The 24,099-nt window shown below is 41.2% G+C and overlaps 2 protein-coding genes across 4 annotated transcripts in view; one reads left to right on the top strand and one right to left on the bottom strand.

Annotated features, from left to right (window-relative positions):
- Positions 1-11,396, top strand: part of MAP3K15 (mitogen-activated protein kinase kinase kinase 15) — an 83,451-nt gene extending 72,055 nt beyond the window's left edge. For both annotated transcript variants that reach the window (XM_079316941.1, XM_079316940.1), the window contains 10 exons: positions 1,653-1,836; positions 4,320-4,497; positions 5,157-5,331; positions 7,004-7,189; positions 7,605-7,710; positions 8,870-9,080; positions 9,896-10,008; positions 10,159-10,256; positions 10,355-10,431; positions 10,909-11,396. In XM_079316941.1, the coding sequence (XP_079173067.1) occupies positions 1,653-1,836; positions 4,320-4,497; positions 5,157-5,331; positions 7,004-7,189; positions 7,605-7,710; positions 8,870-9,080; positions 9,896-10,008; positions 10,159-10,256; positions 10,355-10,431; positions 10,909-11,005 (1,425 nt within the window). In that variant the 3' untranslated portion in view covers positions 11,006-11,396. The remainder of the gene's footprint in view (positions 1-1,652; positions 1,837-4,319; positions 4,498-5,156; positions 5,332-7,003; positions 7,190-7,604; positions 7,711-8,869; positions 9,081-9,895; positions 10,009-10,158; positions 10,257-10,354; positions 10,432-10,908) is intronic.
- Positions 11,397-11,514: 118 nt separating this feature from the next.
- On the bottom strand, positions 11,515-23,846 carry PDHA1 (pyruvate dehydrogenase E1 subunit alpha 1). 2 transcript variants are annotated; one of them, XM_079317005.1, is made up of 12 exons: positions 23,658-23,846; positions 22,417-22,431; positions 20,947-21,015; positions 19,427-19,600; positions 18,678-18,804; positions 16,350-16,441; positions 15,883-15,975; positions 14,517-14,672; positions 14,219-14,290; positions 13,508-13,575; positions 12,599-12,707; positions 11,515-11,960 (listed from the first exon to the last, which is right to left on the bottom strand). In XM_079317005.1, exons 1-12 carry the CDS (start codon positions 23,721-23,723, stop codon positions 11,796-11,798), a joined length of 1,206 nt encoding a protein of 401 aa, XP_079173131.1. In that variant the 5' UTR covers positions 23,724-23,846; the 3' UTR covers positions 11,515-11,795. The 2 variants fall into 2 exon arrangements, with proteins under 2 accessions (XP_079173131.1, XP_079173132.1); XM_079317006.1 differs by lacking the exon at positions 22,417-22,431.
- Between the last annotated feature and the right edge of the window lie 253 nt (positions 23,847-24,099).

Raw genomic sequence — 24,099 nt, 5'->3', positions numbered from 1 at the left:
TGTGTAATGAAAGTAAGCAAGCTGAAATCTGGATTTGAAGCAGGCTGACTGGTCAAGCATGTAAAAAAGAAGTCTGGAGAACTTGGAATATCAAACTTCTGAGGTCCCCACCTTCACACATGTATGTTGTGCATAGGGCAAGTGAGGAGAGGGAAGGTTTAAGTCTCCCTGTGCAGTCACTTCAGAAATTGCAAATGACCAGAGTTGTACGAAGTAGAGAAAAGGGGCTGTATTAAACCAAGAACTGGGTAGGTCCTGGCTGGGTGTGCACTGCATGGTATTTATTCTGAGCACAGAACGTGGGCATCTGTGTCTGTGTGAAAAGCACAAACAGATGGCATTCAGTGGAGACAAAGTACACTGTGTTGCCACAGAATTTTCAGGTGGTTGTGATGAAACTTACTTCCCTTGAGCAACAGAGATTGAGATAAGATCAGAGATGAGCTTTCAAACTTCCTGGTCCTGGTTTGCAATTTTCCTAGATTTCTGCTTAGGGCACAAGAATGAAACCTGGAACCAGAGTGCTGCTGGTTTGTGACACTGAGTCTTGAATGTGCTTAGGGTCCTGGTTTGGGAGGCATTAAAGTCCTATTAGCATTTTATTACTGGACTGTCATTCAGACAGAAGCAAGACTGCTCAGCAATTTTTGCTTCCGCTTGTATTGAAGCTGAACCAGTGTTGTGAGTGCCTAATGGTGCCACAGTGTGTTAATACAGCTCTGTAATGGGATTATTTGAAAGCAGATGGCACTTGTTTAACTGCTGGGCTGCTGTCTCCCTCGTGGGCACTATCTTTGTGCTTGTTCTCCCGGATGTGTTTTGTGCAAAGATGCTGAGACTACAAACCATAATCTCTCCAGACACGTGCATACAGTGCATACAGGTTATACAGCTCTGGCTTCCAAACAGTTCCACCAGATTGATACTAGAGAATAAGAAGGCACTGAGGAGCTGGAAAAATCACTGGGGGGCAACCTGTAGGAGCACATTTTCATTACTTAGAGTCTTAAAAGAGACTCTTTTAAGAAATGACTTAAAATAAGAGTCATTACTTAAAGAATGATTCAATAAGGATCTTGTTAAACCTTTGGACATCATGTGATTTTCAATTAAATAACACTGAAAGACTAGGGAAGACATCTGGCCCGAGAGTGGGGGTGGTGACAAGGTCTGGCAAGGTCGTTGTGCTTATTTGTGCAAGGAAATTTGGCAGTGGCAGGAGCAGAACAGGTGCAGCCCCAGGCTGTCGGTGCTAGAGGAGGAAATTATTGCTGTTCTTGGGCACAAATGTGCTGGAGGAGTCAGCAACTGAGGGACACAGCTCTGAGCAGGGGGTTTGTGACTGGTCAGAGAAGGAGTATATGAAACCCTTGGTGATAATGCCCAGATCCCAAGATTGGCTGAAAACAGATGATTAGATACATCCATACCTTGACATTTATGTAATTTCACATTGATATTTACATCATGTTTGCCATGAAATAAAACAGGATTAGAACCTTGTTGTCATTCACTGCTTTATGTGGGTACCTGGATCACTCTTTTCTATGAGAGTTGGGAGAAGTGTGAGTGACTCTTATAAAAGAGTTTTGTTCCATGGTATCCTTGAAGTTGTTTAATAAAAATAATTAGTATTTGTGTTTTCCTTGCAGGTTGGGATGTTTAAGATTCATCCTGAAATTCCAGAATCAGTGTCTGCTGAAACAAAGGCCTTTGTTTTGCTCTGTTTTGAACCTGATCCTAGCAAACGTGTTACAGCATCTGATTTGCTGAAAGATTGTTTCCTGAAGCAAGTGAACAAGGGCAAGAAAAGCAAAATTGCATTCAAGCCTTCAGGTAAAGAATTATCAGCCAAATCCAAGTCAACATCATCATTAAGTGTTATATAAAAGATTGGAATCATTAAGCATTTTCTTTTACGAAGGACATTTCTTCTGCCAGAAAAACAGCAGGAACTCAGCTATTGAAAATGTCTGTGATTTGTGATTATACGTATTTAAATTTAATGATTCCCAGAAAATAAAGTGCCTTGATTATTTTGTACTTTGCTTGCTTAAACCAGCCAAGGTCATTTTTCCTCTCCCCACAAATAAATGCCTCATTTGTAGTAAATTAAAATTAGAAGAGTGACATTTGACAAAGACTTTCCAAAGCAGTTCTGCATTTTAGATTCACAATTATATAGACTTCAGAGGTCTTAGTTTCATAGAGTAGATGTTTAATACCTGAAAATGTGGGGTCTATTAGGTGTTTGGGTCAGCATTTTCAAACTTGATACATAACATTGAAATTTGGCACAAAGGTGAAGTAGCTGTCTAGTGGGTTGTTTTGTTTTATCTGCATAGCATGTTTCTTCTTCCCCACCCCCAAAATATATCAGCCACTTGCTCAGTGATCAGATAAGGAACCTTAATATAGGCCTGCCAAATAAATCACATGAGGGAACTGTCTGTTTTAAAACAGGGAAAGCCATTGGTCTTGCTGCTTCTTTCACCTGTCTGTGCACACACACACTCCCAATGCAAGCTGAAGTTCTTCCTATTTGAGCTTTTGCCCTCTCAACAAATAACTTTTGAAAGAATGGAATTCTGCAGGGCACAGGTAGCAAGGAATTTATACCATCTAGCTGAATTGGTTTTATCAAGGAAATGAGCATCAGCAGTTGTTCTGAGGGGTGCTGAGAACTGAATTCCAGTCCCTGCAGTGACACTGGGATAATAGGAGAGCTCCTACTGCTCAGCCAGGGCAGTGGCAAGCAGGAGCTGTTGGCATGCTACTGTAGCTTTCTGTCCCACAACAATCATCTTCTCTTGTGGCCTTTCAGCTCTTTCTTGAGGACATCTTCCTGGAAAAATTGCATGATGTTAGAAAGTGTGGAGCTTGCCTTGTTAGCAGCTTGGGAGCAACAGGCTCTTTGTCAAATATCAGGGGAGGAGCACCCCTCCCTCCTCCTGCCTTCTCTCTTCTCTCTTTTCTCTCTTCTTTCTCTTCTCTCTTCTCTCTTCTCTCTTCTCTCTTCTCTCCTCTCCCCCTCATTGGTTATGGGGCTGGTGCTGCAGGGAGTGAGCTCAGTGCTGGCCATGGATGTGAGCAAATGTGCAACCATGCATTGGGTGGGGAGAGGGAAAGGCACCTGATGGCAGCTGAGTGTGAGATTCTCCATGCCAGAGCTGGGGAGAGCTGTGCTGGCTACTGCTGCCATCCCCAGGGGGAGTTTGCTGGCTCAAGGCAAGTCCTGGCCCAGCAGTTCCACAGTCCCAGCTGCAGCATTTCACCATCTTCTTCCTCTATTCTTTCTTACACCTCAAATTTCTTCAGCTTTGATCCCATTTTCCATCCAATCCCTATCTCTTTTTTCTTTCCAATAATGAAGACAGCCCAGAACAAATCCCTTACTCTTAGAACAGCAATTCTCAATTTTCTGTCCTACTGAGATATCTTGCACCAGGTTTTGTGAGGTGACATATATTGTTTAATTTCTGTGACTGTTTAATCTCAGCCATTTGAACATCCCATAGTGCCATGGAGTATGTCAGAGCTTTCTGAACAACTTTCAATTTCTAGCTGTCTTCCTCCCTCACCTCCAAGGATTTGTAGTGACAAGCATCAAAAGCTTTTGTCATATTTTAGCTACATGGGTAGGTTCATCTTGGGTTGAGAAAACTTTACCTTTCCTGCCACACTGGCAATCAGGATTACAGCACACTCTCAACATCTGTGTTGGTTTTTTGGCTTGTTTTGGTTTTTTGGGTTTTTAGATTTTTTTCTTACTTTCAGAATGAATTGGAAAGGGAAAAGATATTTCCTTCAGGCCAGTGCTGAGAGGGCCTTGCTAAGGGCAGGGCCACATATATGAGTCAGATATCTCAGGTGTGGAGAGGGCAATTTGGTGCCCATTAAGACTAAGGTGAGGAGGGCAGGTAGAGCAGAGTGCTCTCATAGAGAGAGGGCTGGGGTGGAGCAGCAATTGAACCTCTTGGTTCAATTCAAGCTCTTTAAACTGCTCATATCCATTTCAGCCACTTTGTGAGACCAGGACCAAGGGGGATTACTTTTATGTGTGAGAGAAGGTAACAAAATGCATTTCCTGTGAGTATTTGTGATGTCTTTGGGTTTAGCTGTTAACTTGTTAAAACTTTTTATTGCTTCTGCATGCAATGATTTTGAACTGTGTTGCTGCTTTTCATCAACAAGGTTACTCCTCTCTCAGCCATTTTGCAAAATGAGGTCTTGATATCAGTGAAGATGATCACAGCTGTTGAAAACATGTTGCCCTTTTTGGCCTAGCTCTGTCACAGTTTTCCCATGTCTGTTCCTAGATTACAATCGGAACACATCCCTCCCACTGCCCGTGCATGGGGAGCAGGCTGGCAGTAGCAGCAGTGAGCACGGCTCTGTTTCACCAGACTCTGATGTGCAGCATGATGTGTTTTTCGAAAGGCCAAGGAGATCTATTTCAGAGACTCAGACAAAGCATCCCATTTCTCATTTACTCAGGTAAAATATTTGCTTCTCACTCGACAACCTAGAGGGATTCTGTGGCTTTAATTCACATTTTATTTTACCTGAGGGCAATTTTTTCACATAATCGTTAGGTAAGCACATGTCTTGGTCAATAAGTTGCATAGATTACCAGTTAATGTAAATATTGTCCATATTTAATGAGGAACAATCACTCCTGTCCTTTAAGGTTCCCATGTACTTATACACTTTCCTTCCTTCTGTGAGTAAATGTCAGTGGTCTTACTGATTGAGTGGACATGGGTTTAGAAGTTAAGTGAGGGTTTCACCCTTCCATGTACTCATGACAAAATGGAGAAAAAGGGAAGCACAAATAGAATTCTGCTTCTCCCAAAGTACAAAGCAATACCTTCAAATTAGTGTCACAGTATGGGTCCAGAAAGAAATGAGTAATTTCAGCTTTCCTCCCCAAACTGACATTAATGCCAGCTGCTTAGCAGGGGGAAATCAGTCATGTGGGTTTTGAGTCAGCAGAGGATCTGAGCCATCTTCCATCTCAAAATTAGCATTTACCAGTCTGATCAATCTGCTGATGTAGTTTGAGCTGAGTTTTTAACCCCAGAAGTGTCCCTTCTCCCTTCTGGCAGTGCCTTGCTAATGCCGAGGTCTCTCTCTTGTGCCGGTGGCTGCCGCAGTGTCCCTGACGAGGGCTCGGCCCCGGAGGACAGGAGCGCCTCTCCCTCCCTGGAGGATAAGGACTGCGGGCTGTTCCTGCTGCGCAAGGACAGCGAGCGCCGCGCCATCCTCTACAAAATCCTTAAGGAAGAACAGGATAAAGTTGCCTCCAATTTGCAGGAGTGTATTGCGCAGGTAATTTCACTTCAGCTCAGCTTTTCCCGTGTCAAAGGGAAAATAATGAGCCAAGTATTATTGCTTTTCTGAAAATGAATAAATGAAGGTGCTTGGATTGTTCCTTCTGAGTATCTTTAATCTCTGGGACCTGTAACTCAGCTGTTTGCTGTCGTGTGTATGGGTAGCAAACACCACCTTTTGGCTGCTAATAGCTCTTAGTTTTATATGAGGAAGAGGTTTGGGCATTTGATGTGGGATTGTGGAAGGCTGAGGTTGGTGTGTTGGGTGGTTTTGATGTTGTCTTTTCTTTAGGCTTTTAAGGGCATGGAGCTAGAATACCACATGGTAGTAAGAGGTATATTCTGCTTTAAAGGTAGAGACCTGATTAACAATTTTTAATAAAACGTTTGTTAACTAGGTGCCAAGATTGCAGTACGTGAATCTTTAAAAAGCTAAGGTAGATTTTTTGGAGAGGAGACAGTTGGGTGGGAAGGTTAATTACTGTGAAGAGGAGCAAGAAAAAATCCTAAGATGGTTAATGCACAGCCAAACATTGCTACACACCTGTAACAGCCTTTTCTTCTTAATGTCTGCTTCTGATGTGCTTCTCTGTGGTGCATCTGACTTCTGCTCATCCCCTTGTCGGTGATATTTGGGCATCCAGCACTTGTTGGTGACACTCTCCCATCATTTACTCTTATTAAAGCTGTGGTTTTTCCCTTGGGCTGCACTCCCATAAATGGGAGCATGCTGACTCGTGCTGTGGTGTCCCCAGCCAGCTGTTGGCATTTGTGGCTTGGCTGTCAAGCCCTGCTGCTCCATGCTCAGCTCTGCCCAGCCCAGGGTTTGCTGCTGCCTGTGCTCCTTCCCCAGCAAACTGCACCACAAGGACTCCTGCAGGGCTCTACCACAAAGCAACTGGGGTGCATTGCTGCTCTGAGCTTAAACTGCAAAACAACTGATGGCCTTACAAACAATTAAAATTCAGAAATAATCAGGGCTCCAAGTATTTTCCACAATGAAGAATTATTTAGTAGCAGCAAGTCCTGCTTCAGTCTCCAGCTGTTTTGTAGCACTGCTGTAATCACCTCTTTTCCATAATTTATAGAATACTCCCTTTACCTTTTAATTATTGAGGTTGTTCTTACAGACCTTTGGGTGACTTTGTGGGGGTTATGGACTGAAAATCATAGAATAAACATTGGTGAATCACTGTGTCATTTTAGACTTTTGACTTGGGATAAATGAGTATATAAACATACTTTTTTCCTAAGGAAATCAAGCATCTGCACAATTAGATAAAAGTCCAGATTCAGCTTATTGAAAGGAGAGCATCTAAAAAAATTGGGTCTCTTACTGACTCATTTGGCTATTTTTATGGAGGAGAGCTGCCCTCTGCAGTACATTGCAGGAATGTGTAGATATAATTTGGAACCTCTTCCCTTTGTGACAGCCACAGTAGCAGTAGATTTACACATTTTTTTTTAAAAAAAGAAATTACTCTTTAATTTTTTTTTTAATAAAAGATTAAAAACTAGAGACTTTGCAGAAACAAAACTTCTGTGATTCTGTTAATCAATGTGAAATATACATAAACAAAGCTGTGTAACCCTAAAGATATTAATGCTACTACATAGATGTTTAATTACTCTGAGATTCATTTGATATACATTCATTATCTTTTCTCCAGAGCTCTGAAGAACTGCAACTTTCAGTGGACCACATCAAGCAGATTATTGGAATTTTAAGGGACTTCATACACTCTCCTGAGCAGAGAGTGATGGCTTCTACAATATCCAAGTTAAAAATGGATTTGGACTTTGACAGCACTTCCATCAATCAGATTCATCTGGTGCTGTTTGGATTCCAGGATGCAGTGAGTTCCTTTCCTGATGCAGGGGCAGAGGAGTTCTTTGAAGTATCACAGAATGGTTTAGGTTGGAAGAGACATTAAAGATCATCTATTTCCAAACACTTTCCATGGACAGGGACACCTTCCACTGTATCAGTTTGCTCCTAGACAAAGCTCATCCCAGGTGTTTGCAGTTTCCCCACCGTTCCTCACTCCTCTCCCTCCTTGTACTGTAGAAGAGTTTGAATGTCACAGTCTGGTTTGAAATTATTTGAAAGCTGTAGCCTAAAACTGTCAGATCTGTTGTTTAGACTTTGAAAAGTGGAAGGCTTTTAGTGCTGCATGCAGTTTTTACCTTGTAAAGCTTACTATGACTGTTGGAAAATAAGATTCTCTTCCCTAAGGTGTGTGCAAATGGTGTTTGCTGCTACTTTTACAGGTGAACAAAGTATTAAGGAATCACTTAATAAGACCCCATTGGATGTTTGCAATGGATAACATCATCCGCCGTGCAGTCCAAGCAGCAGTCACTATTCTTATTCCAGGTAAATCAAAGCAGCTGAAAATAATCCTCTTTTTTAGAAAAGGTTTTCCACATATCAAAGAGCTGTAGCAAATGGAACAGTTCAGATGTTTACTCTTTCAGCATGCCATTAACTGCACCCCATGTGCCACTCATCAAAAGACATGGGGTCAGAGTGCTGCAGAGAAAGAAGTGTTGATCTGGAGGATTAATGCTGTACTTGCAGTACAAAAGCACATAATGAGGAAATAACCAGCAGTTCTGCACCCTCAGTGTGGTCCAGCCATGACACAAAAGGCAAATTAAATTCAGCCAAGCTGGAGATTTTCTAGTAAGGAAGAAAATTATTCTGTACATATTAATGACATCCAGGGTGGGTAACACTGCAGAGGTCTGGTTCTGTGTTCTGAAAAATTATTAATGAGCTGTGGAACAGATGTGCAGAAAGGAATGCATTAATGTGAGGAAGAGGATGATTCTGACCCATAGATGGACAATAGAGAAAACCAAGAGGGAAGGAGGAGATAAATGTCTAAGTACTGTCTAGGAATTAGTTAAGTTGGAAATATGCAATTAGTTTGTAACTGTTTAAAATGCTGAGCACCCCTTCCAGTACAGGAATGTTCTGAGAGACTAAGTGACAGTGAGCCCATTCAACCCAAAGTTGCCATGGTTTTTAAAGCCAAATCGGCCAAATATTTTAGGACTTTGTACAAGAGAAATTCCAATAATTTTTTGGTAATAAGGGTGACCACCTGCAGCAAGTTCTGAGAACTGGGGCTAGAAATTCTCCCTGGAGAAGAGGCCTTTGGCCCAGGGCATTAGGGAAAAGCACCTTTTTTTTGTTTTTCTTAGTATTTAGGAAAAATGCAAGCTTTCAGGAGTTTCTCCTTAACATATTTTATTGACTGTCTTATTACTCATACCATGATATTTGTCCCCACTTTAACTATGACCTACAGCTCTACCTCTGCTGATGTACTGCTCATTCCAGAGCCAATGCCAGAGAGCCTGTGCTCCAGCTCACACAAGGCTTCACTACTCCCCTGCTCAGTGTTGCAATAAAGCACATGATGCAGTTTCCCCCACCCACAGTAGTGAAGAAAAAACTGCACAAACTCTGAAGGCAGAATTAGCAAAAAAATCTCATTCTTCCCCTCTTTTCTTTTTCCTTTTGCCAGAGCTTCACACTCACTTTGAGCCAGTGTCAGAAGCAGAAGGGGGGGACAAGGACGCTGATGAAGTGGAGGAGAGTTTCCAGCCCTCTGAACAAAACGGGGCTGAGGATGCTGCCATCACATCAGGGGTCAGCACCCTCAGCTCTGTGGTGTCACACAAGGCTCAGCAGCAGCTCAGCCAGGAGCTGGGCAGACTTAAACACGACACCTTAAGGTAACCCTTCTGTAAAGACTCTGGATGTATGTTCAGGCAGTCTTTGACAAGCTCTCAGACTGTGCTTTCTACACTGATGGGTGCATACTTACCCACAGAGCTGCTCACCTATTGCTTTGTGATAAAGCCTTCCAGGAACACGAGTGGATTTGGAATACACTGGCAGTACAATATGGCAATTGAACATCCTTCAGTACAGCTTTTGTTTCTGTGTAATTAATCTATTCATTGCAGAATGTCACATTGGATTTCTACGGTAAAGTAATTAGGTTTGTGCAACTGTGCCAGTTACCTTCCTACTCCTTGGCTGCCCCCCAGCTTGGTGTCAGTTCCTGCAAGGAAAGGCCAGAGCAGCTCTGTCCTGGCTCCTGAACAGGCTACCCACTAATGAGCACCAGCAGAGCCCTGAGCTGTTTCTTATGGGTTACATGTGTAGGCTGCTGCCAGTGTGATAACAGCTGAAGTTCCCATTCTTCTTTATGGATGTGATATAAATCTGTGATCAGAAAGTCCCTGGTAAAACATCAATGTTACATTGTTCAGTAGTAAATTACAGTATAAAGACAGCAACTCTGCCCAGGGAGGCTACAAAACAGTAGGAACAGAATTGATGAGTATTTACTAAATTCTGCAGGTGAAAGCCTTCAAGTGGCACCCCTGAGTCTCAGACAACCAAAATGAAATCTCTAAGCCATTAGAGATGTTACTTAGAACACTAGCTTACAAATGCCTCTGTCCTGTGGTGTTCATTTAAAATGCTATTTTTTTCAGTTAGATTTATTCTCAGTGTAGTTGTGTTTGATCTCTCTTACAAGGCTTTTGGAAAACCTCATTCAGAAGGAGAAGGAGTACCAGACCCTCTTACGACAATCTTTGGAGCAGAAGACTCAGGAATTACACTTACTTCAATTAAAACTTAAACCCAAAGGTATGAGGAGATACTGCAGTTACACAAAAACATATGGGATCATGTGTTTGCTGAAAGGATGCAAAACCCTATAGCTTAAGCTTCAGTTACCTGAAATCAACCACTTTTGCCCTAGTTTTGAGGTGTATTAACCTTTGTTTTCTGTTAAAGATTCTCAGTGGCCTGCAGCAACTTTTAGAGAGAATGCAGACCTTGAGCTCATGAACTGGCTGAAACAACAAGGAGCAGACTTGGACACCATTAAGAGGGTAAAAATAGAATCACATTTTAAAAACCCCATAATTTTAGTCATAATTAGCAGTTTGGTTTCAAAGAAGGTTTATTTATTAATAAATTTGCCTCTTAGTTTGCTGAAGAAGATTATACACTAAGTGCTGTCCTTAATGATATCACCAAAGATGACTTGTGGTATCTCCAGTTGCGGTAAGAAAATACTTTTTTTTCATTGTTAAAAGCTTAATTAACATATTTCACTAAAAAACAGATAGGACAGTGACAGTTCAACTGAAAAAACTGTCATCAGTTTTATCATCTCAGATTTTCTGATAAAAGTTTTCACATCTTAACTGACACAACTACACTGAGATGCTTTGAGCCATCTGCTTTGGCATTTATCAAGGTTGGGACATTTTTCTGCACCCTTCACGATGATGTAATCATATGTAAAACAGGAAAAATAATTTATTTTTCCTACCCACTGATTTGGGTCCTTTTTTCATCATTCTGTTAACCCCTGGCTGACCTGGAAGAAGTTTTAGTTATAAACATAAAAAAGTGTAGTTTGCTATGTACTGTCATAACCGGTCTATCCTTGGCATTTCTAGGTTTTGCTTCTTGCTCCCTTGAAGGCAATGTTGACAAGGGAGTTTTCCCTAATGTTCTCCATTTCCCTTCATGCAGGGGTGGCCTTCGCTGCAGAATCTGGAATGCAATCCTAAACCACCGGCAAACATCTGGCAAGACCTCAGCGCAGGTCAACGCTTTGGAAGAAAATTAAATGGGAATAAGCAAATGAAATACATTCCCAGCACTTAAACTATTAGATGTATATATTTATATGTACAGTGGCCTTGCAGGTTTTGCACAGTTATGTAGCTTGTTTGACCATCAGTGAATAGTAACAGCTTTTAAGTCAGTGGCAATGCATTGAAGTTATTTATGACAAGACTAATGCATACAATGCCTTTCAATGTAGTAAAACATTAGCTAAGAAAAAACCCACCTGAATTGGCTTCAGCATTGTGAAAACTGTGAACTTAAAATGTGTTACAGTTCTGCTGGCAGATGGTTTGAGCAGGGAGGGAATATGCCAGAGCAATGTCACTTCATTGTAGATGGATTTATACAGCTTTTTGTATTAAAGCTACTCTCACTGAACTACTGAGAAAGCCTGGTGTGATGTTTTCAATTAGTGACTTTTCTGCAGCAAAACCAGAGCATGCAAATTATATTTTTGGTGGGGTTTTTGAGAAAGAGGTCATGAAACAAAGCAAACAGATCATTAGATAAAGGCTGGTAGAGTTTAATTTTTATTTTTCTTTTTACACTGTACATAACACATACAGCGATCCAAAGAAAGTCAGTAAAGCAAATATATAGCACTTTAAATAAACAACTTTGTTTTGACTTAGCTTCTTCTGAAACATTCAGCATGTTTAAGAAATTCCATATTCAGATGGATTTCCTAACACATTTTCTCTTTTGAAAGAGGTCATAAATAAGCTTATACAGTTCCTGTAAATGCATTCACTTATTCTTAGGAATAAGTCACTCCAATAAAAAGGCCTTTAGCTGACAGACTTGTACTTTATCCACTGGTTTGGGCCACGCACTTCAAAGGGTGGCTCGTTGAAGTAGATGTGGTGACCCAGTTCTTCCAGGGGAGGCTCTGGGTCAGTGGTAGCAAACTGAGCAGCTTCTTCGATCTCCTTCCTTACTGCCACATCAATTTCCTAAACCAGAAATGCATGCTTATTAGATAACAGCTCAGAAAAAGCATCATAATTTTGAATTTAAATGCTATGATAAAATATCGGTCAGAATTACTAAACAATGACTAGAAATATAAAATTAAAAACCTTTAAAAACACCTTCCCTACTAAACTGCATCATTTTGGGTGGTACTGGTACTTACTGACAGAGGAACATGACCCAATGAGCCTCTACATTTTCTATTCTGATTATGTGAAATACTGAGTGTCTCAGTGGCATGAATTTTTTGTTTTTTCAACATTACAACATCTGCTTAGAGGCTTCCTCACTCCTTCAATAGGATTGTTCACTATTAGTTAACTTCCCTTTCCAAGACTCACCCCCCTCCTGGAGAGTCAAAGCCCAGGTAATTTTGGTTTCTATCTGTTAGCAAATTACATCCCCCAGCCTTACTGAGCACACAAAAGCAAAAGGCCTTTCCAGCAGAACACAACTTCAGCAGCTGAACTGCAACAAAACTTCACCTATAAAAGTGATGTTGAAGCAAATGTTTAAGAACTTCAAAGAAAGCCCTGCATGCTGCTCAGCTATGTGCTTTCTGGAGATGATCAGTGTGTGACTGCTCAAGAGTTTCCTCACATAGCAACTAAAACCATACCTTTAGTTCTTCAACACTAGCAAGGTTGTTGTTGACCATTCTGTCCTTCAGCAAAGTAATGGGATCACTTTTGCTTCTCACTTCCTGAATTTCCTCTCTAGTACGATAGCTAGGAACAAGACAGGCAAAGACATGAACCCTGGAGCAGAGCAAGGTTCTGGTTTCAATTTTAGAAAAAGAGTCCAAAGAGTTGTCAGCGATGCAAGGACAGAACATTCATCACCAAAAGGATGGCACAGCAACAACCAGAGGCCTCTGGAGAGAGATCTGGAAATGCCAACTGAGCAGAAGTAGCTCCAGACCCAAGGGAAAAGGGAGCAAACCCTGAGACAGTTATCCTGAGGGGCCATAACCCTCCAAACCCTCCCCCCTGGGAGGGTGCTGCAGGACAGAAACATGCTCCCAATGGTGACCTGGGATACACCTCTACTTCATGCAGACACATTCAGCTTTGTCAGTTGGAGCAATGCACAAATTTCTCTAGCACCTGGATGTATTTTCAGGATGTGTTCTACTTGTCTGTAGACAAACTGTTCCTGAAATTTTACTTTACAGGATTTTAATTCTCTTAAAATCCAAGAAAAGCATGATGCTTCTCAGCCAAACCTTCATTAGGACACACCCTGAGGTGTGAAAGCAGAATTCATTTAATAGAGAGCACAGAAGTGCAACTGACTTTGTGCTTGTTCTAAACACACATCTTTTAATTCTGCACTAAAACAAGTGTGTTACATGGCCATAGATTATCAGCTGAGAACAAGATGAGTGAGCAGGCTGCTCACAGCAAGTTCATCATAACCTTTAAATGCATCTGATGTCTGATTTCAACACTGAATTTCAGTTTATTCTCTTTGAATCTGACCATCAATATTTCTCAGTGAAAAGAAAAAAGGAAGAATGTGACAGTACCTTATTCCAGGGTCACTCATACTGTGGCCATGGTAACGATATGTCTGTAACTCCATCACAAGAGGACCCTTGAAATGAAAAGCAGTATAGAGTGTTGCCACCACAAGTGACTAACTTGTTACAGCACCAACTATTTGCTAGAGCTGAACTGCACCAGAGATCAATTATTCTTATTCAATAGGTTTTTCTCCGTTTAATTTACATAGTATTAGCACATACAGTAAAATGAAACCTGATTATTTTCAAATGAAAGCACATGTTGATATTGTAAGCATTTGTTTTCATGTTCTGATTGAGCAGCTTTAAAATTTCCTTCCTTCCACCATTACCCAGAATATTTCAAATTACCCATTGTTTCTCATAGAACCTTCATTACTTCAAGGATTAAAAATTTTCATAACCTGTGTTACCATATTTTGGTGACACACACTAACACTGACTCACATAACCTTTATTTCACTTTCAATTTCTTCCAAATATAAAATGATTATTACCTTCCTTGATGCTTCCCCTAACTAAACATAAAGATCACAACTGTCTGCCAGTTGTAAAGCTTTTACAACAGAATGCAACTATGGTAGAAATGGGAAAAAATGACAGCAAAAATAATAAATATTAATTGTTTGGTTAATACAAATTGAGGAACTACTTATGCAGCAATAGCTTGCAAGAATTCCACCCATGGAGAAGGAATGCCAATTACAGACTTACATTTCCAGATCTACAGTAGTCAGCTGCAAACTTTACTGCTTCTCGGACACAGAGAATATCCATGCCATCCACCTGATGAGAAAAGACACGTCAAGGCAAAACAATCACAGCCTCCAAACTTCCAATCTAAGTATTTCCACAAGTGGAACAGAATTAGCTTCAAGTAGATATATGCAGAAATAAATATAATAAAATATAGTAAAATATAATAATCATTATTATAATAAATATAATAAACAATAATACGCTTTGTGTAGTATGTGCACACACATTCCCCTCAAAAAACACCTGTACTCACTCTGAGCCCTGGAATGAAGTATCCTCTTTTGTAGTAGTCAGTGCTGGCTGCAGCTCTTTCAACTGATGTTCCCATTCCATACCTATTGTTCTCACACACAAAAATACAAGGCAACTTCCATAAGGCAGCCATGTTGTATGTTTCAAATATCTGGCCCTGAAAGAAAATTAAGTTACATCTCATTAGGGAGCTCAGACCATCAAGCATTAGGCTCTACTGAAAATCCTTCAGTTGCAGAGGTCTAGAAATGTTAATACTAAGAGTGATCTGAAACCAACTACAGCTCAAAAGGAATAAAAGTGAAGCTACACTATAAAAGATAACTTTCATCTCAACCAGTAGTTCATAGAAGTTAATTTTTAAGTCTGAATCAGTATCTGTGTTAGGGCAGCACAAAACTTTCAACTTTAACTCAGGTATTTCAGCAACAGTCATTAAAAAAACTTGACAATTGAGTAACTGGCAGGATGCTGCTACAGCCAAGTAAAGTTTGACTGCAGTGACTGCATCAGGCTTGTTGCTCTGAGTCAAATTTAGGGAAAAACATGAACTGAGGTTTCCACATGTGCTTTCAAAGTGTGAAACTATCAATGGTGCACTCTAAATCACCAACTGCTTATATTAATTGTCTCAGCTGATAACACGAAGAGACTGGCTGGAATGACAATAGTAACTGGCTCTGCCAGAATGCTCTGTCCTCTTCTCTGTCTTCAGAAACTTGATTTCCACATCTCTCCCTATCCAGCAGCACTGCCATCTTCACTGCCATCCTTCAGAGCTCTCCCTACAGCACAGACACTTCAGGGTGCCACACTTAGGTGAGCTGTGCACAGCTGGAAAGAGGGTGAAGAGTAACTGGAAACCACTCTTCCCAAGACTCGTGTACCATTCACATAATTGACCATTAGCCTCAGTCACTCCCTGAGTATCCAGAATTCCAGAACAGAAGGAGCCAAAAAGCTTTCCCTCCACTATAGCAACAAGGGCCAAGCTCAAAACGGGGGTGGGGAAGGACAGATGTATACACAGGTCCAAAATATAATAAAAAACTGTAGGCACATGCTGCATTACTGATATATAAAGAGCAGCTAGCAATTAACTTCTTAACTGTTCACCTGAACCACCCCTCTGAGGACTACACAGTTGTTGGAACACGTCCCTGCTCAAACACCTAAGACAATTCAAATAAGAGGTGACCATGTCCAAAATCTGCAACATGCCTGGCCAGCTCCATGGAGCTCATCAACATTGCCTGGGTTGCAGGTACACAGGGAGGGCAAAATGTGCTCTTCCACCCCTTACAGTAAAGGCAGAGTTCACAGAGCACAGAAGGAAAATTCATTGCCCCCAAGCCATGCTCCTTTACCTGATTGGCTGCACCATCCCCATACAAGGCCACGCAGATTTCGTTTTTACCAAAGTATTTACAGGCCAGAGCAACCCCAGCTCCAAGAGGAACCTGCCACAGAGTACAGGACAAAACATTTTAGAACAACACTTAAAGGAGCTGAAGATAGGCAGCCTGTGAACTTTAAGGAGACATTTATGCTGTTAAAAAGACCTGCTCAACAAACAAGCTGTTTACCACCCACTTCCCTTTGTTACAAATGTTATTGCAGCCAAAATATAAACATCACCAGTATTCTTCAACCTGAATTATTTTTGCTACAGATGACAAAAATGGTGAGCACACCAGAATAAGGCATACCATCCACAGAGCAATGGCATCTGCATACAAGTTCACACACCACAAAAACTGAGAAGAAACAATGAGAGGCAATAGGACATGAGCTAAATTCAGCTTGTGCTTTGCAACAGAAGTAATATATATACCTGAGCACCAACAATACCATTGCCACCATAAAAGTTTTTGGTATACATATGCATTGATCCTCCTTTTCCCTTTGCACATCCTCCTTTTCGACCTGAAACATGAATAACAAGCAATTTATTCTTCGGAGGAAAAACACTATTAAGCTCCTAAAGGTAATAACACTAAGACCATGATCTAGGACATGACTAGGACATGATGGCCTCTCTCATAAGAAAAGGGGGAAAAACAGAGAACAATAATGAGAGCATAATTCTGGAAATATGGATGAGATTAAGAAATTTCAACCAAAAAGCAAACCAAAAGCACTTTCAGATAAATATGGGGTGTTTTTTTATAGATAACAAAGTCCCATATACGTAATCTGCAAGAAGTATATCATTACTTTTGGTTTTCTGCAAGAAAAGTAAGAATAATGTTCCAAATTAGTTGCAATAATTTAGACTTGTCTTCCCTTTGACAATAATGTAAAAATTACCAACAGGACACCAAAAAAAACCCAATTACCAGCTCCCCATTCCACCCCAATATAAACATTAGTCAACCAGCCCAGCTTTATCCAAGGTGTAGTTTGAAGATAACCAGTGAGCCATGAAGCATTACAACAAACCCTATTTAAATGAGCCCATCTAAGTACACAGAATTTCTCACCAGTCCATTCCTATTCTTATCTGCCTCATTAGTGTTCATAGAAGATTGCATTTTATTTCTAAAAAGCACAGCTTGTCTGGTTGGTTTTTTTTTTACATTAGACTTGGTGTTATTTTAGAAGTGAGTCTCTTTCTGAAATTTGTACTTCTCTTTCTTACTTTACAGTGGATCTTTTTTATTATTGGTATTTCTCATATCCTTCCTATGTTTATGGTATTGCAGAAGCTGATTCTGCCATCTAGGACCAAAGAGAAAAAAATGTCTAATTTTAAGAAAAATTGTTTTAGAAATAAGTGCAATTTACCTTTAGTAAGCTCCTTCCATTTTTTTGTACAGTCCCTTCTTGTATTTTAGAATATATTTAAGAACTCCTGATTAACTAATGGTACTTTTTGCTATATTTTCTATTTTTCTTGGAACACAAACTCATTTCTCATGTAATTGTCAATTCTCCTGAAAAGACCTTTTCTAAAACTTCCTACAGGAATGTTTTCCTATGTTTTCTATAGGATCGTATCTACTGGTTTTATTTTGGGTGACTCTGCTTCCTTCTCCTTCAAGGATTTTTTAAGTCTGTCATTTCCTGGTCATTGTAACTCATGCTGTCTTTCAGTCTGACATTTGTAGTCAAGATCCTTCTTTGCAAGAATGGGCTCTAGCAGCAGTTCTCTCTAAGAACTTTCCCCAAGTGTCATTTTCTGGAATAAGTCTCTTTACCACAGCTGCTCCTTCCCAATTAAAAGACCCCAAATAAAGTCAAGCATAATGTTACAGAAAATTATGAGTGTCATGAAATAATTTTAAAAAATCCCACCATATTATCACTCATATTTGTAGTTTGAGGGCCCATAGTTGGCATCACTCATGACAATCTCCCCATTTACTTTCTGACTTACCAGAATCCAGTGATAATCAGTCACCACAGGATCCTGGGCTTTTGTGCACATTACAGATATGCACTCTTAGCACACACAATTCTTAGTTTACAAAATCATACCACTTGTCTAACCCCCAAACAGGTTTTCCTATACTATCATTTCAAGCATGCAGATTCTCAGATCAAGGCTTTATTACACTAGTGATTCATAAAGGCCTTCAAGCTCCTTGCTCACTTTTCACTTCTGGCATCTGTTCCCAGATCTCATTAAAGTTCATCAGGCTGATCCTCTCTTCCCTGCTCCATCCTCAACCCTACTGTGGACAGTCATTCTCTCCTTTCTGCAAAATCTCTGTCTCAATTATCATTCAATACTCTTGTTACAGTCAAATTTTCCCAAATTTCAGTTTATCATTAAAGACAATGTTTACCCGTCTTCCTAAAACTTCATCAGCATAATTCTGAAAATCCAGATCTGCCTCCAAGGTAGGCTAATGCTCTGTCCCACTGAGAGAAAATGCCTAACATCAGCAAGTTCAAAACTGCTGCAGCCCAATGAATACAGCACATGGTATCAAGAAAAATCTCATTAATTTGTGCTTTACAAGTACCAGCACTTAAATATTCCTTATTAATTTTCACAGTAAAAATCACTGATTCAGAAAATCAAAATAACTGATCCATTCTGCTGTGTCACTAAACTGCTCCTGTATACTTTGTGTAGCAGCATCACTTTGAATTTGAGCAAGATATTCTGACACAAACACAGCAGCAATTGATCCTCACTCCAGTGAGCACAAACCTGTGAGCTCTGCGAGAATCTCCCGGACGGACACTCCTCGGGTGTAGGTGAAGCCGTGGGCTCTGTAGGCTGTTATCACATGGTCTGTGGGATTTATGGCAGCCTCAATCCCCACACAGCAAGCCTCCTGTTACACAGGACAAGCAAGTTCAGCAGTGAAGAAAAACACATAGCTCCCACACTCAGCATTGTGGCACCCTGCTGATCCCACAAACATCAAATACTGCCAGGTCACATGAAGCACAGAGATATTGGAGACTGACTTAAACCAAGGGATGGTGACAGGCCTGGAGCTACAACAGCCTTGGGCTCTAAATTCCAACCTGATTGACTAGCAAAGGCACATATGAGGGGAACAAGAATCTGCAAATATATGAAGAATTCTCCCCCCCCAGTGAAGTATCTCAACAATCACAGTTCAAAAACAGACAGCAAAGTTCCAGTCAGCTCATGAAGTCTCTTCTCCTGGCTGTTGCCTTTTAGTGGATACATGATCCATGAGATACAGAAACACAAGCCATCAATGAAGGCTGAGGGGGAAAACGCAGGAATGTGTTCATTCCTTACATTCAGCTGATCTTCAGCTGCACCGTGCCCTTCTCCATCTTTGCGTCTCTCCTACCTCCTCTCTGTCCCTCTCCTCTCAAAAGGTATATACACAGATACTCAGTTCTACATTCTCACTTTGTTAAAATCCCTAAATTAAGTAAGGTAAGCCAACATAAAATCTCCTGGCCAAAGGTTCTTACTTGACCATCATATAAGTGGCAGAAGCCACGAATAATCTTCTGCTTGTAGAGCTGGTCAGACTTGAGCTCCATGCGGCGGATGGTCTGCATGGTCTTGTAGTACTGGAGCCCCTCCTCTCGAGTCATCACTGCCGTGGTGCCCGGCCCTTTCTCCAGACGATGGAGGTCACATGGCTGCAAGGTTAAACAAGTCATTATTGCCTGTAAAATCATTCATCCTATTTATTACATTTATTTATATATTGCATTTTCAAATTCAGAGTGTAATTTCTTATAAACGAAGAAAGCCAGCAAAACCGAAACTCATAGGTCAGGACAACTGTGCTTTGTTTCAAAATTTAGGGAGATAAAACCCTTACTTTTAATAGAGTTCTATTCACAAAATAAAGCCTTGTTATTCCTATAAGCAGAAAATAAACTGAAGTTCTCCGGAAATATGGCAAAAAGCACACTTTCATGGCTGTTGCATGCCAAATATTTGGTAAGAGCTATAGTGGCTTAGTGAAGAGGTAACAAAGATCAAGAGCTTCCTCTGTTAGTTTGTAAGATCTGGCCCTAAGACTGGCCCTTACCTCTGCTACCTCTGTACTAAATAAACAGTAAGTTCAGAGGAAAAGACTAAACAAATTATTCTGTAAGTGCAGATTAAATGGCCAAAATACTGCTATATAGGTTAAAGACAGTTTACATCAAAGCAAAAGTCACTCCAGAGCAAATCCACTGACACCTAAATAAAATGAATATAACACCTGGGCACACTTCTCAAGGCAATTCTGCTTCAAAGTTCACAGAACAACACAAACTCTGGAGTCTTGTCATCAACACAGGTCCAAACATTAAACCTTGTATCTACTCAGAAGATACTTTTCATATAAGCATATGTTCCTTCCCTCCCACTTGAAACAATTTCTATACTACACAGGCACAGCCAAACAGGGAGAGGGTGGAAAACAGCCCCAATTATTTCTTTCAGATTTTCTTTCATCAGTTCCTGAATGAAACACCAGCAAAAAAGCTACTGCCAGAAACATCACTTTTTCCTAACACCCGGCCACACTGGAAAGCTGACAGAGTACAACACACATTTTCTGAGCAGCACCAAGTCAAGCATTGAAAGGATGCCACATTTTTTCCTCAAAAACCCACAAAGACCTCAACCAGCTGCATGTTTGGGATAGACTGCAAATGCCTAATTGTTTGAAAAGCATTAAAGAAACAACAGAACAGAATGGAAAAGGTTCTTTAGCTCCTTTCTGCCTCTGTTCTCACAGCTGCATTGCAATATCACAGCTGCAAAAAAATCACAACCTCACATTCTTAAGAAACAAGTAAAGTTACCGCACACTGCCAACAGAGTACTTCCAGCTGCACTTAGTAATCAGGTCAGATAGTGAGGGGTTTGGTTCTGGAAAAATTCAAACAGTATTTTCTAACTGAAAGAGATATGGGGACTAGTCCATCAGCTTAAGATCTGAAACAAATGCTTACAAAGAATATCAGTCTTACGTGCTCCTCTTTACCTTAATCTCAAATGTAGCTTCACTTGCGAAGTCTCCATAGTTACGTGATGCTACCATCACTCGAGAGACCTTAAAAAAAAAAGAAAAAAACCAAAGTATGAGCAATGTTTAAATGCAATTGTCAAGTAAAAGTAAGTGACTTTTCAAGTAGCTTCTAAGAGTACTCCCAAACTTAAATAACTTATAAATTAGACTCACCAGGGGCATATCCCATAAGACTAGGGAAAGTTTATTCTGCATATCAAACTCCTTTAAAACCCAGTAATTAAACTTTAGATTAGAAAGATAATTTAAACTGGCAATACCCTTAATTATCTAAAATAAACCCAGTAAGTTTCAAAACTTTTGACACTGAAGAGCATCAAAACCACAAAAATAATTGGTTCATCCCTTCACATGCCAGGCTGACAATATAAGGAGAGACAGCCAATGCAGACTTTGCCGACTTTCTGTGCTGACTGGAATTTTGCCTTGTTAGAACAAAAACCCCAAAACCAACCAAACAAAAAGCATCCAGCAGATAGATGAAATATAAACTACTCTCACTATTTCTTTTCAATAGGAAGAGAAAATGGGGGAATTTAAATCCATAACAGTGGAGAGAGCATAATTTCAGTGACACCACGGCCACTACTTAAAAATTATGCAGAAGCAAAGAAGGTACAAAAAACAAGGAACAACAGGAAGGATACAAGAAACACAGAATCACAAGAAACACAGAACAAAAAGGGTGGCATGGCAGGGGAAAGATAGGAAATATGTTTAAAAATACATTACTGGCCCCTCTTAAAGAATGAACACAGGCTATTGGCTAAGGAATGGTGGTGACTTCAGATGACTTCAGCAAGTTGCACTGCAGCATCAGACAGGATGGGTCCATGTCCATGCATGCCACAGTGTAAGGAACACTACATCTTTAGTGGCAAGACTGTACTGCTAAATAACTTACACAAAAACTTCAGCAGCTCCTTCAGCCAGGGAATTCACATACATTTAGCTGAAGGTACATTTCACCACAATTTTGAGAATGTTCAGGTCACCATCTCCAAAAAAGGTCTGACTGACGTGTGTGAAGTTTGGGAGAAAATTCTCAACCCATCCTGGTTATGTCCTCTGTTGCATATTGATTGGATTTATCAGTAACACTGCCCCCATTCACCTTGCTCTGTTATCAGATTAAATATTTAGAGGTTTGAATTTAAACCAAGTTTCTACGCTATTTACCACAATGTATCAGTATTAGGGGTGAAGAAAAGCTATTTTACTTCTAGAGCTGGAAGTAAATCCATAGTTTGGATTTGCAGTGTCGTGGCATGGCCAGGGTTGGGAGGGATCTCTTTAGGCCACCTGTACAAACTCTCTGCCCTGAACAGGACATAACAGGATACTGAGAAGTCTTAACAAAATCCCTGATACATGGGCAGTGCACCTATCAAAAATAAATCTTGACAAGACTGAATGAGGCCTTACCTCACTAACGGCTCCCTAGGTTAGCAGCATTTGGAAGGAAAAAAAAAAAAGGAAGAAAAGTAAGTAGCTGTACCAAATAATAAGAGCAGGAGAAGTCAGCAAATTATTATCCAGCTAGAAGACAACCCTACAAGTGGTTGTTTCCCTACACAGAAATCCATCTGTAGACTCTAGAAATTGATCAAAGCATATATGAGATACTGCTTTATGGATTAAGTCTACCTTTATTTATTTGGTAATTGATGCCTTCACTACAGAGACATAGGAACAACTCAGGACAAATATTTACATATTTGGTAAGCAGTAGGGTCTGAACCAGATCTACTTTTGCATTCCAGCAAAACACAGTATCTCCAGAATAGGCCAAGTATTTAGTAATGTACTAAATTTAGGCATTATTTGCAGAATTTAATCTGGAGATTTTATTTGTGAATTAGGAAATAGTCCTAGATATACAGCCCCAAGTCAGATAGGAAGAGCTTCCAGTAAACATTCTCCCCTGTGTTATTCTGATGGATCCAGTCATCCACAAGCAGTGAATGCCTGGGTGAGAGAGCTGCCTCAGAACGGGGGTACAGCAACACATCTGCTCTCCATGGCAAAAAGGCAGCTGATCGCCAGTTACCAAAAAGCACCTTTTAACTCTAGTCTTGCCAACAAGACTTTTTCAGCAGGGTTAATTTTTCCTCATGGCCACGGTCATTACAGTGGAATAAGCTGAATGAAGTGGTAAAAGTACGATTTTTCACACAAGAGAGATAAAATACAACAAATGACTCACACTAATAACAAAAAAAATAGAAACTTTGAAAGAAAATTCATGCAGAGATTGAAAGGGGCTGTTGGCTGAGCAAAGGGAGGCCAAGCAGTTCAGTCAGATGCTGAACTCCAATGGGCCGAGCAGATCCCCCTGAGGGCCCAGACCTGTGCGGACTTAAGTGTAACAAATAACACCGATCAAAGCCCTGCGCCATTATCGCTTTAAAAAGCCAGCTCCCGCACCCGGCGACCATTTTACTGTCACTCGGGATCGTCACGCAGAGTGGGGGAGAGAAAAAACAAGCTGTTTCTTTTTTTCTTTAATTTTTCTCCAGTTTTCCCTCATTTCACCCCCGGAGCCGTGCCCGGGCAGCTCCCGCCGCCTCTCCCGGGCTGCTCAGCAGCTCCGCCCGTGCGCCGAGCGCCCCTCGCACAGCACCCCCGGCCGGGCCGGCACCGCCGCGCTCAGCGGCCGCACTCACCGTCCTCCCGGCAGCCGCCGAGCCCTGCAGCACCCGGGAGAGCGCGGCCAGCAGCATCTTGCGCATGGAGCGGGGGGTCGGCAGCGCCTGGCGCGGAGCCGCGGAGCCCCGTCCTCAGCTCTCCTTCAGCCGCCGCCGCCTCGGCCGCAACCGCCGCCTGCGCTGCGCCCTGCGCATGCGCGGGCCTGCGCTGCGGCGGCGCGGGCAACGCCCCCTGCCGGGCGGCAGGGCCGGAATGTCACTAAAGGTCATTAAAGGTCATTAAATGAGGGAAAGATCGGAATTCCTGCAAAACCTCGGAGTGCGGCGGGCACTGTACCTCCGGGTTCCTGGGCGCCTTGTGCAGCCTAGGCACTAGGAAGAGTTTTGGACATTCGAAGGAATTTCTTCTCAGAAAGCGGGATTAGGCACTGCAATGAGCTGCCGCGGGGGCTGTGGAGTC

This window comes from Erithacus rubecula (assembly GCF_903797595.1).
Source record: "Erithacus rubecula genome assembly, chromosome: 1".
Taxonomy (NCBI): Eukaryota; Metazoa; Chordata; class Aves; order Passeriformes; family Muscicapidae; genus Erithacus; species Erithacus rubecula.
The sequence above is the reverse complement of the archived record's forward strand: the minus strand, read 5'-3'. Positions and strand labels throughout refer to the sequence as shown.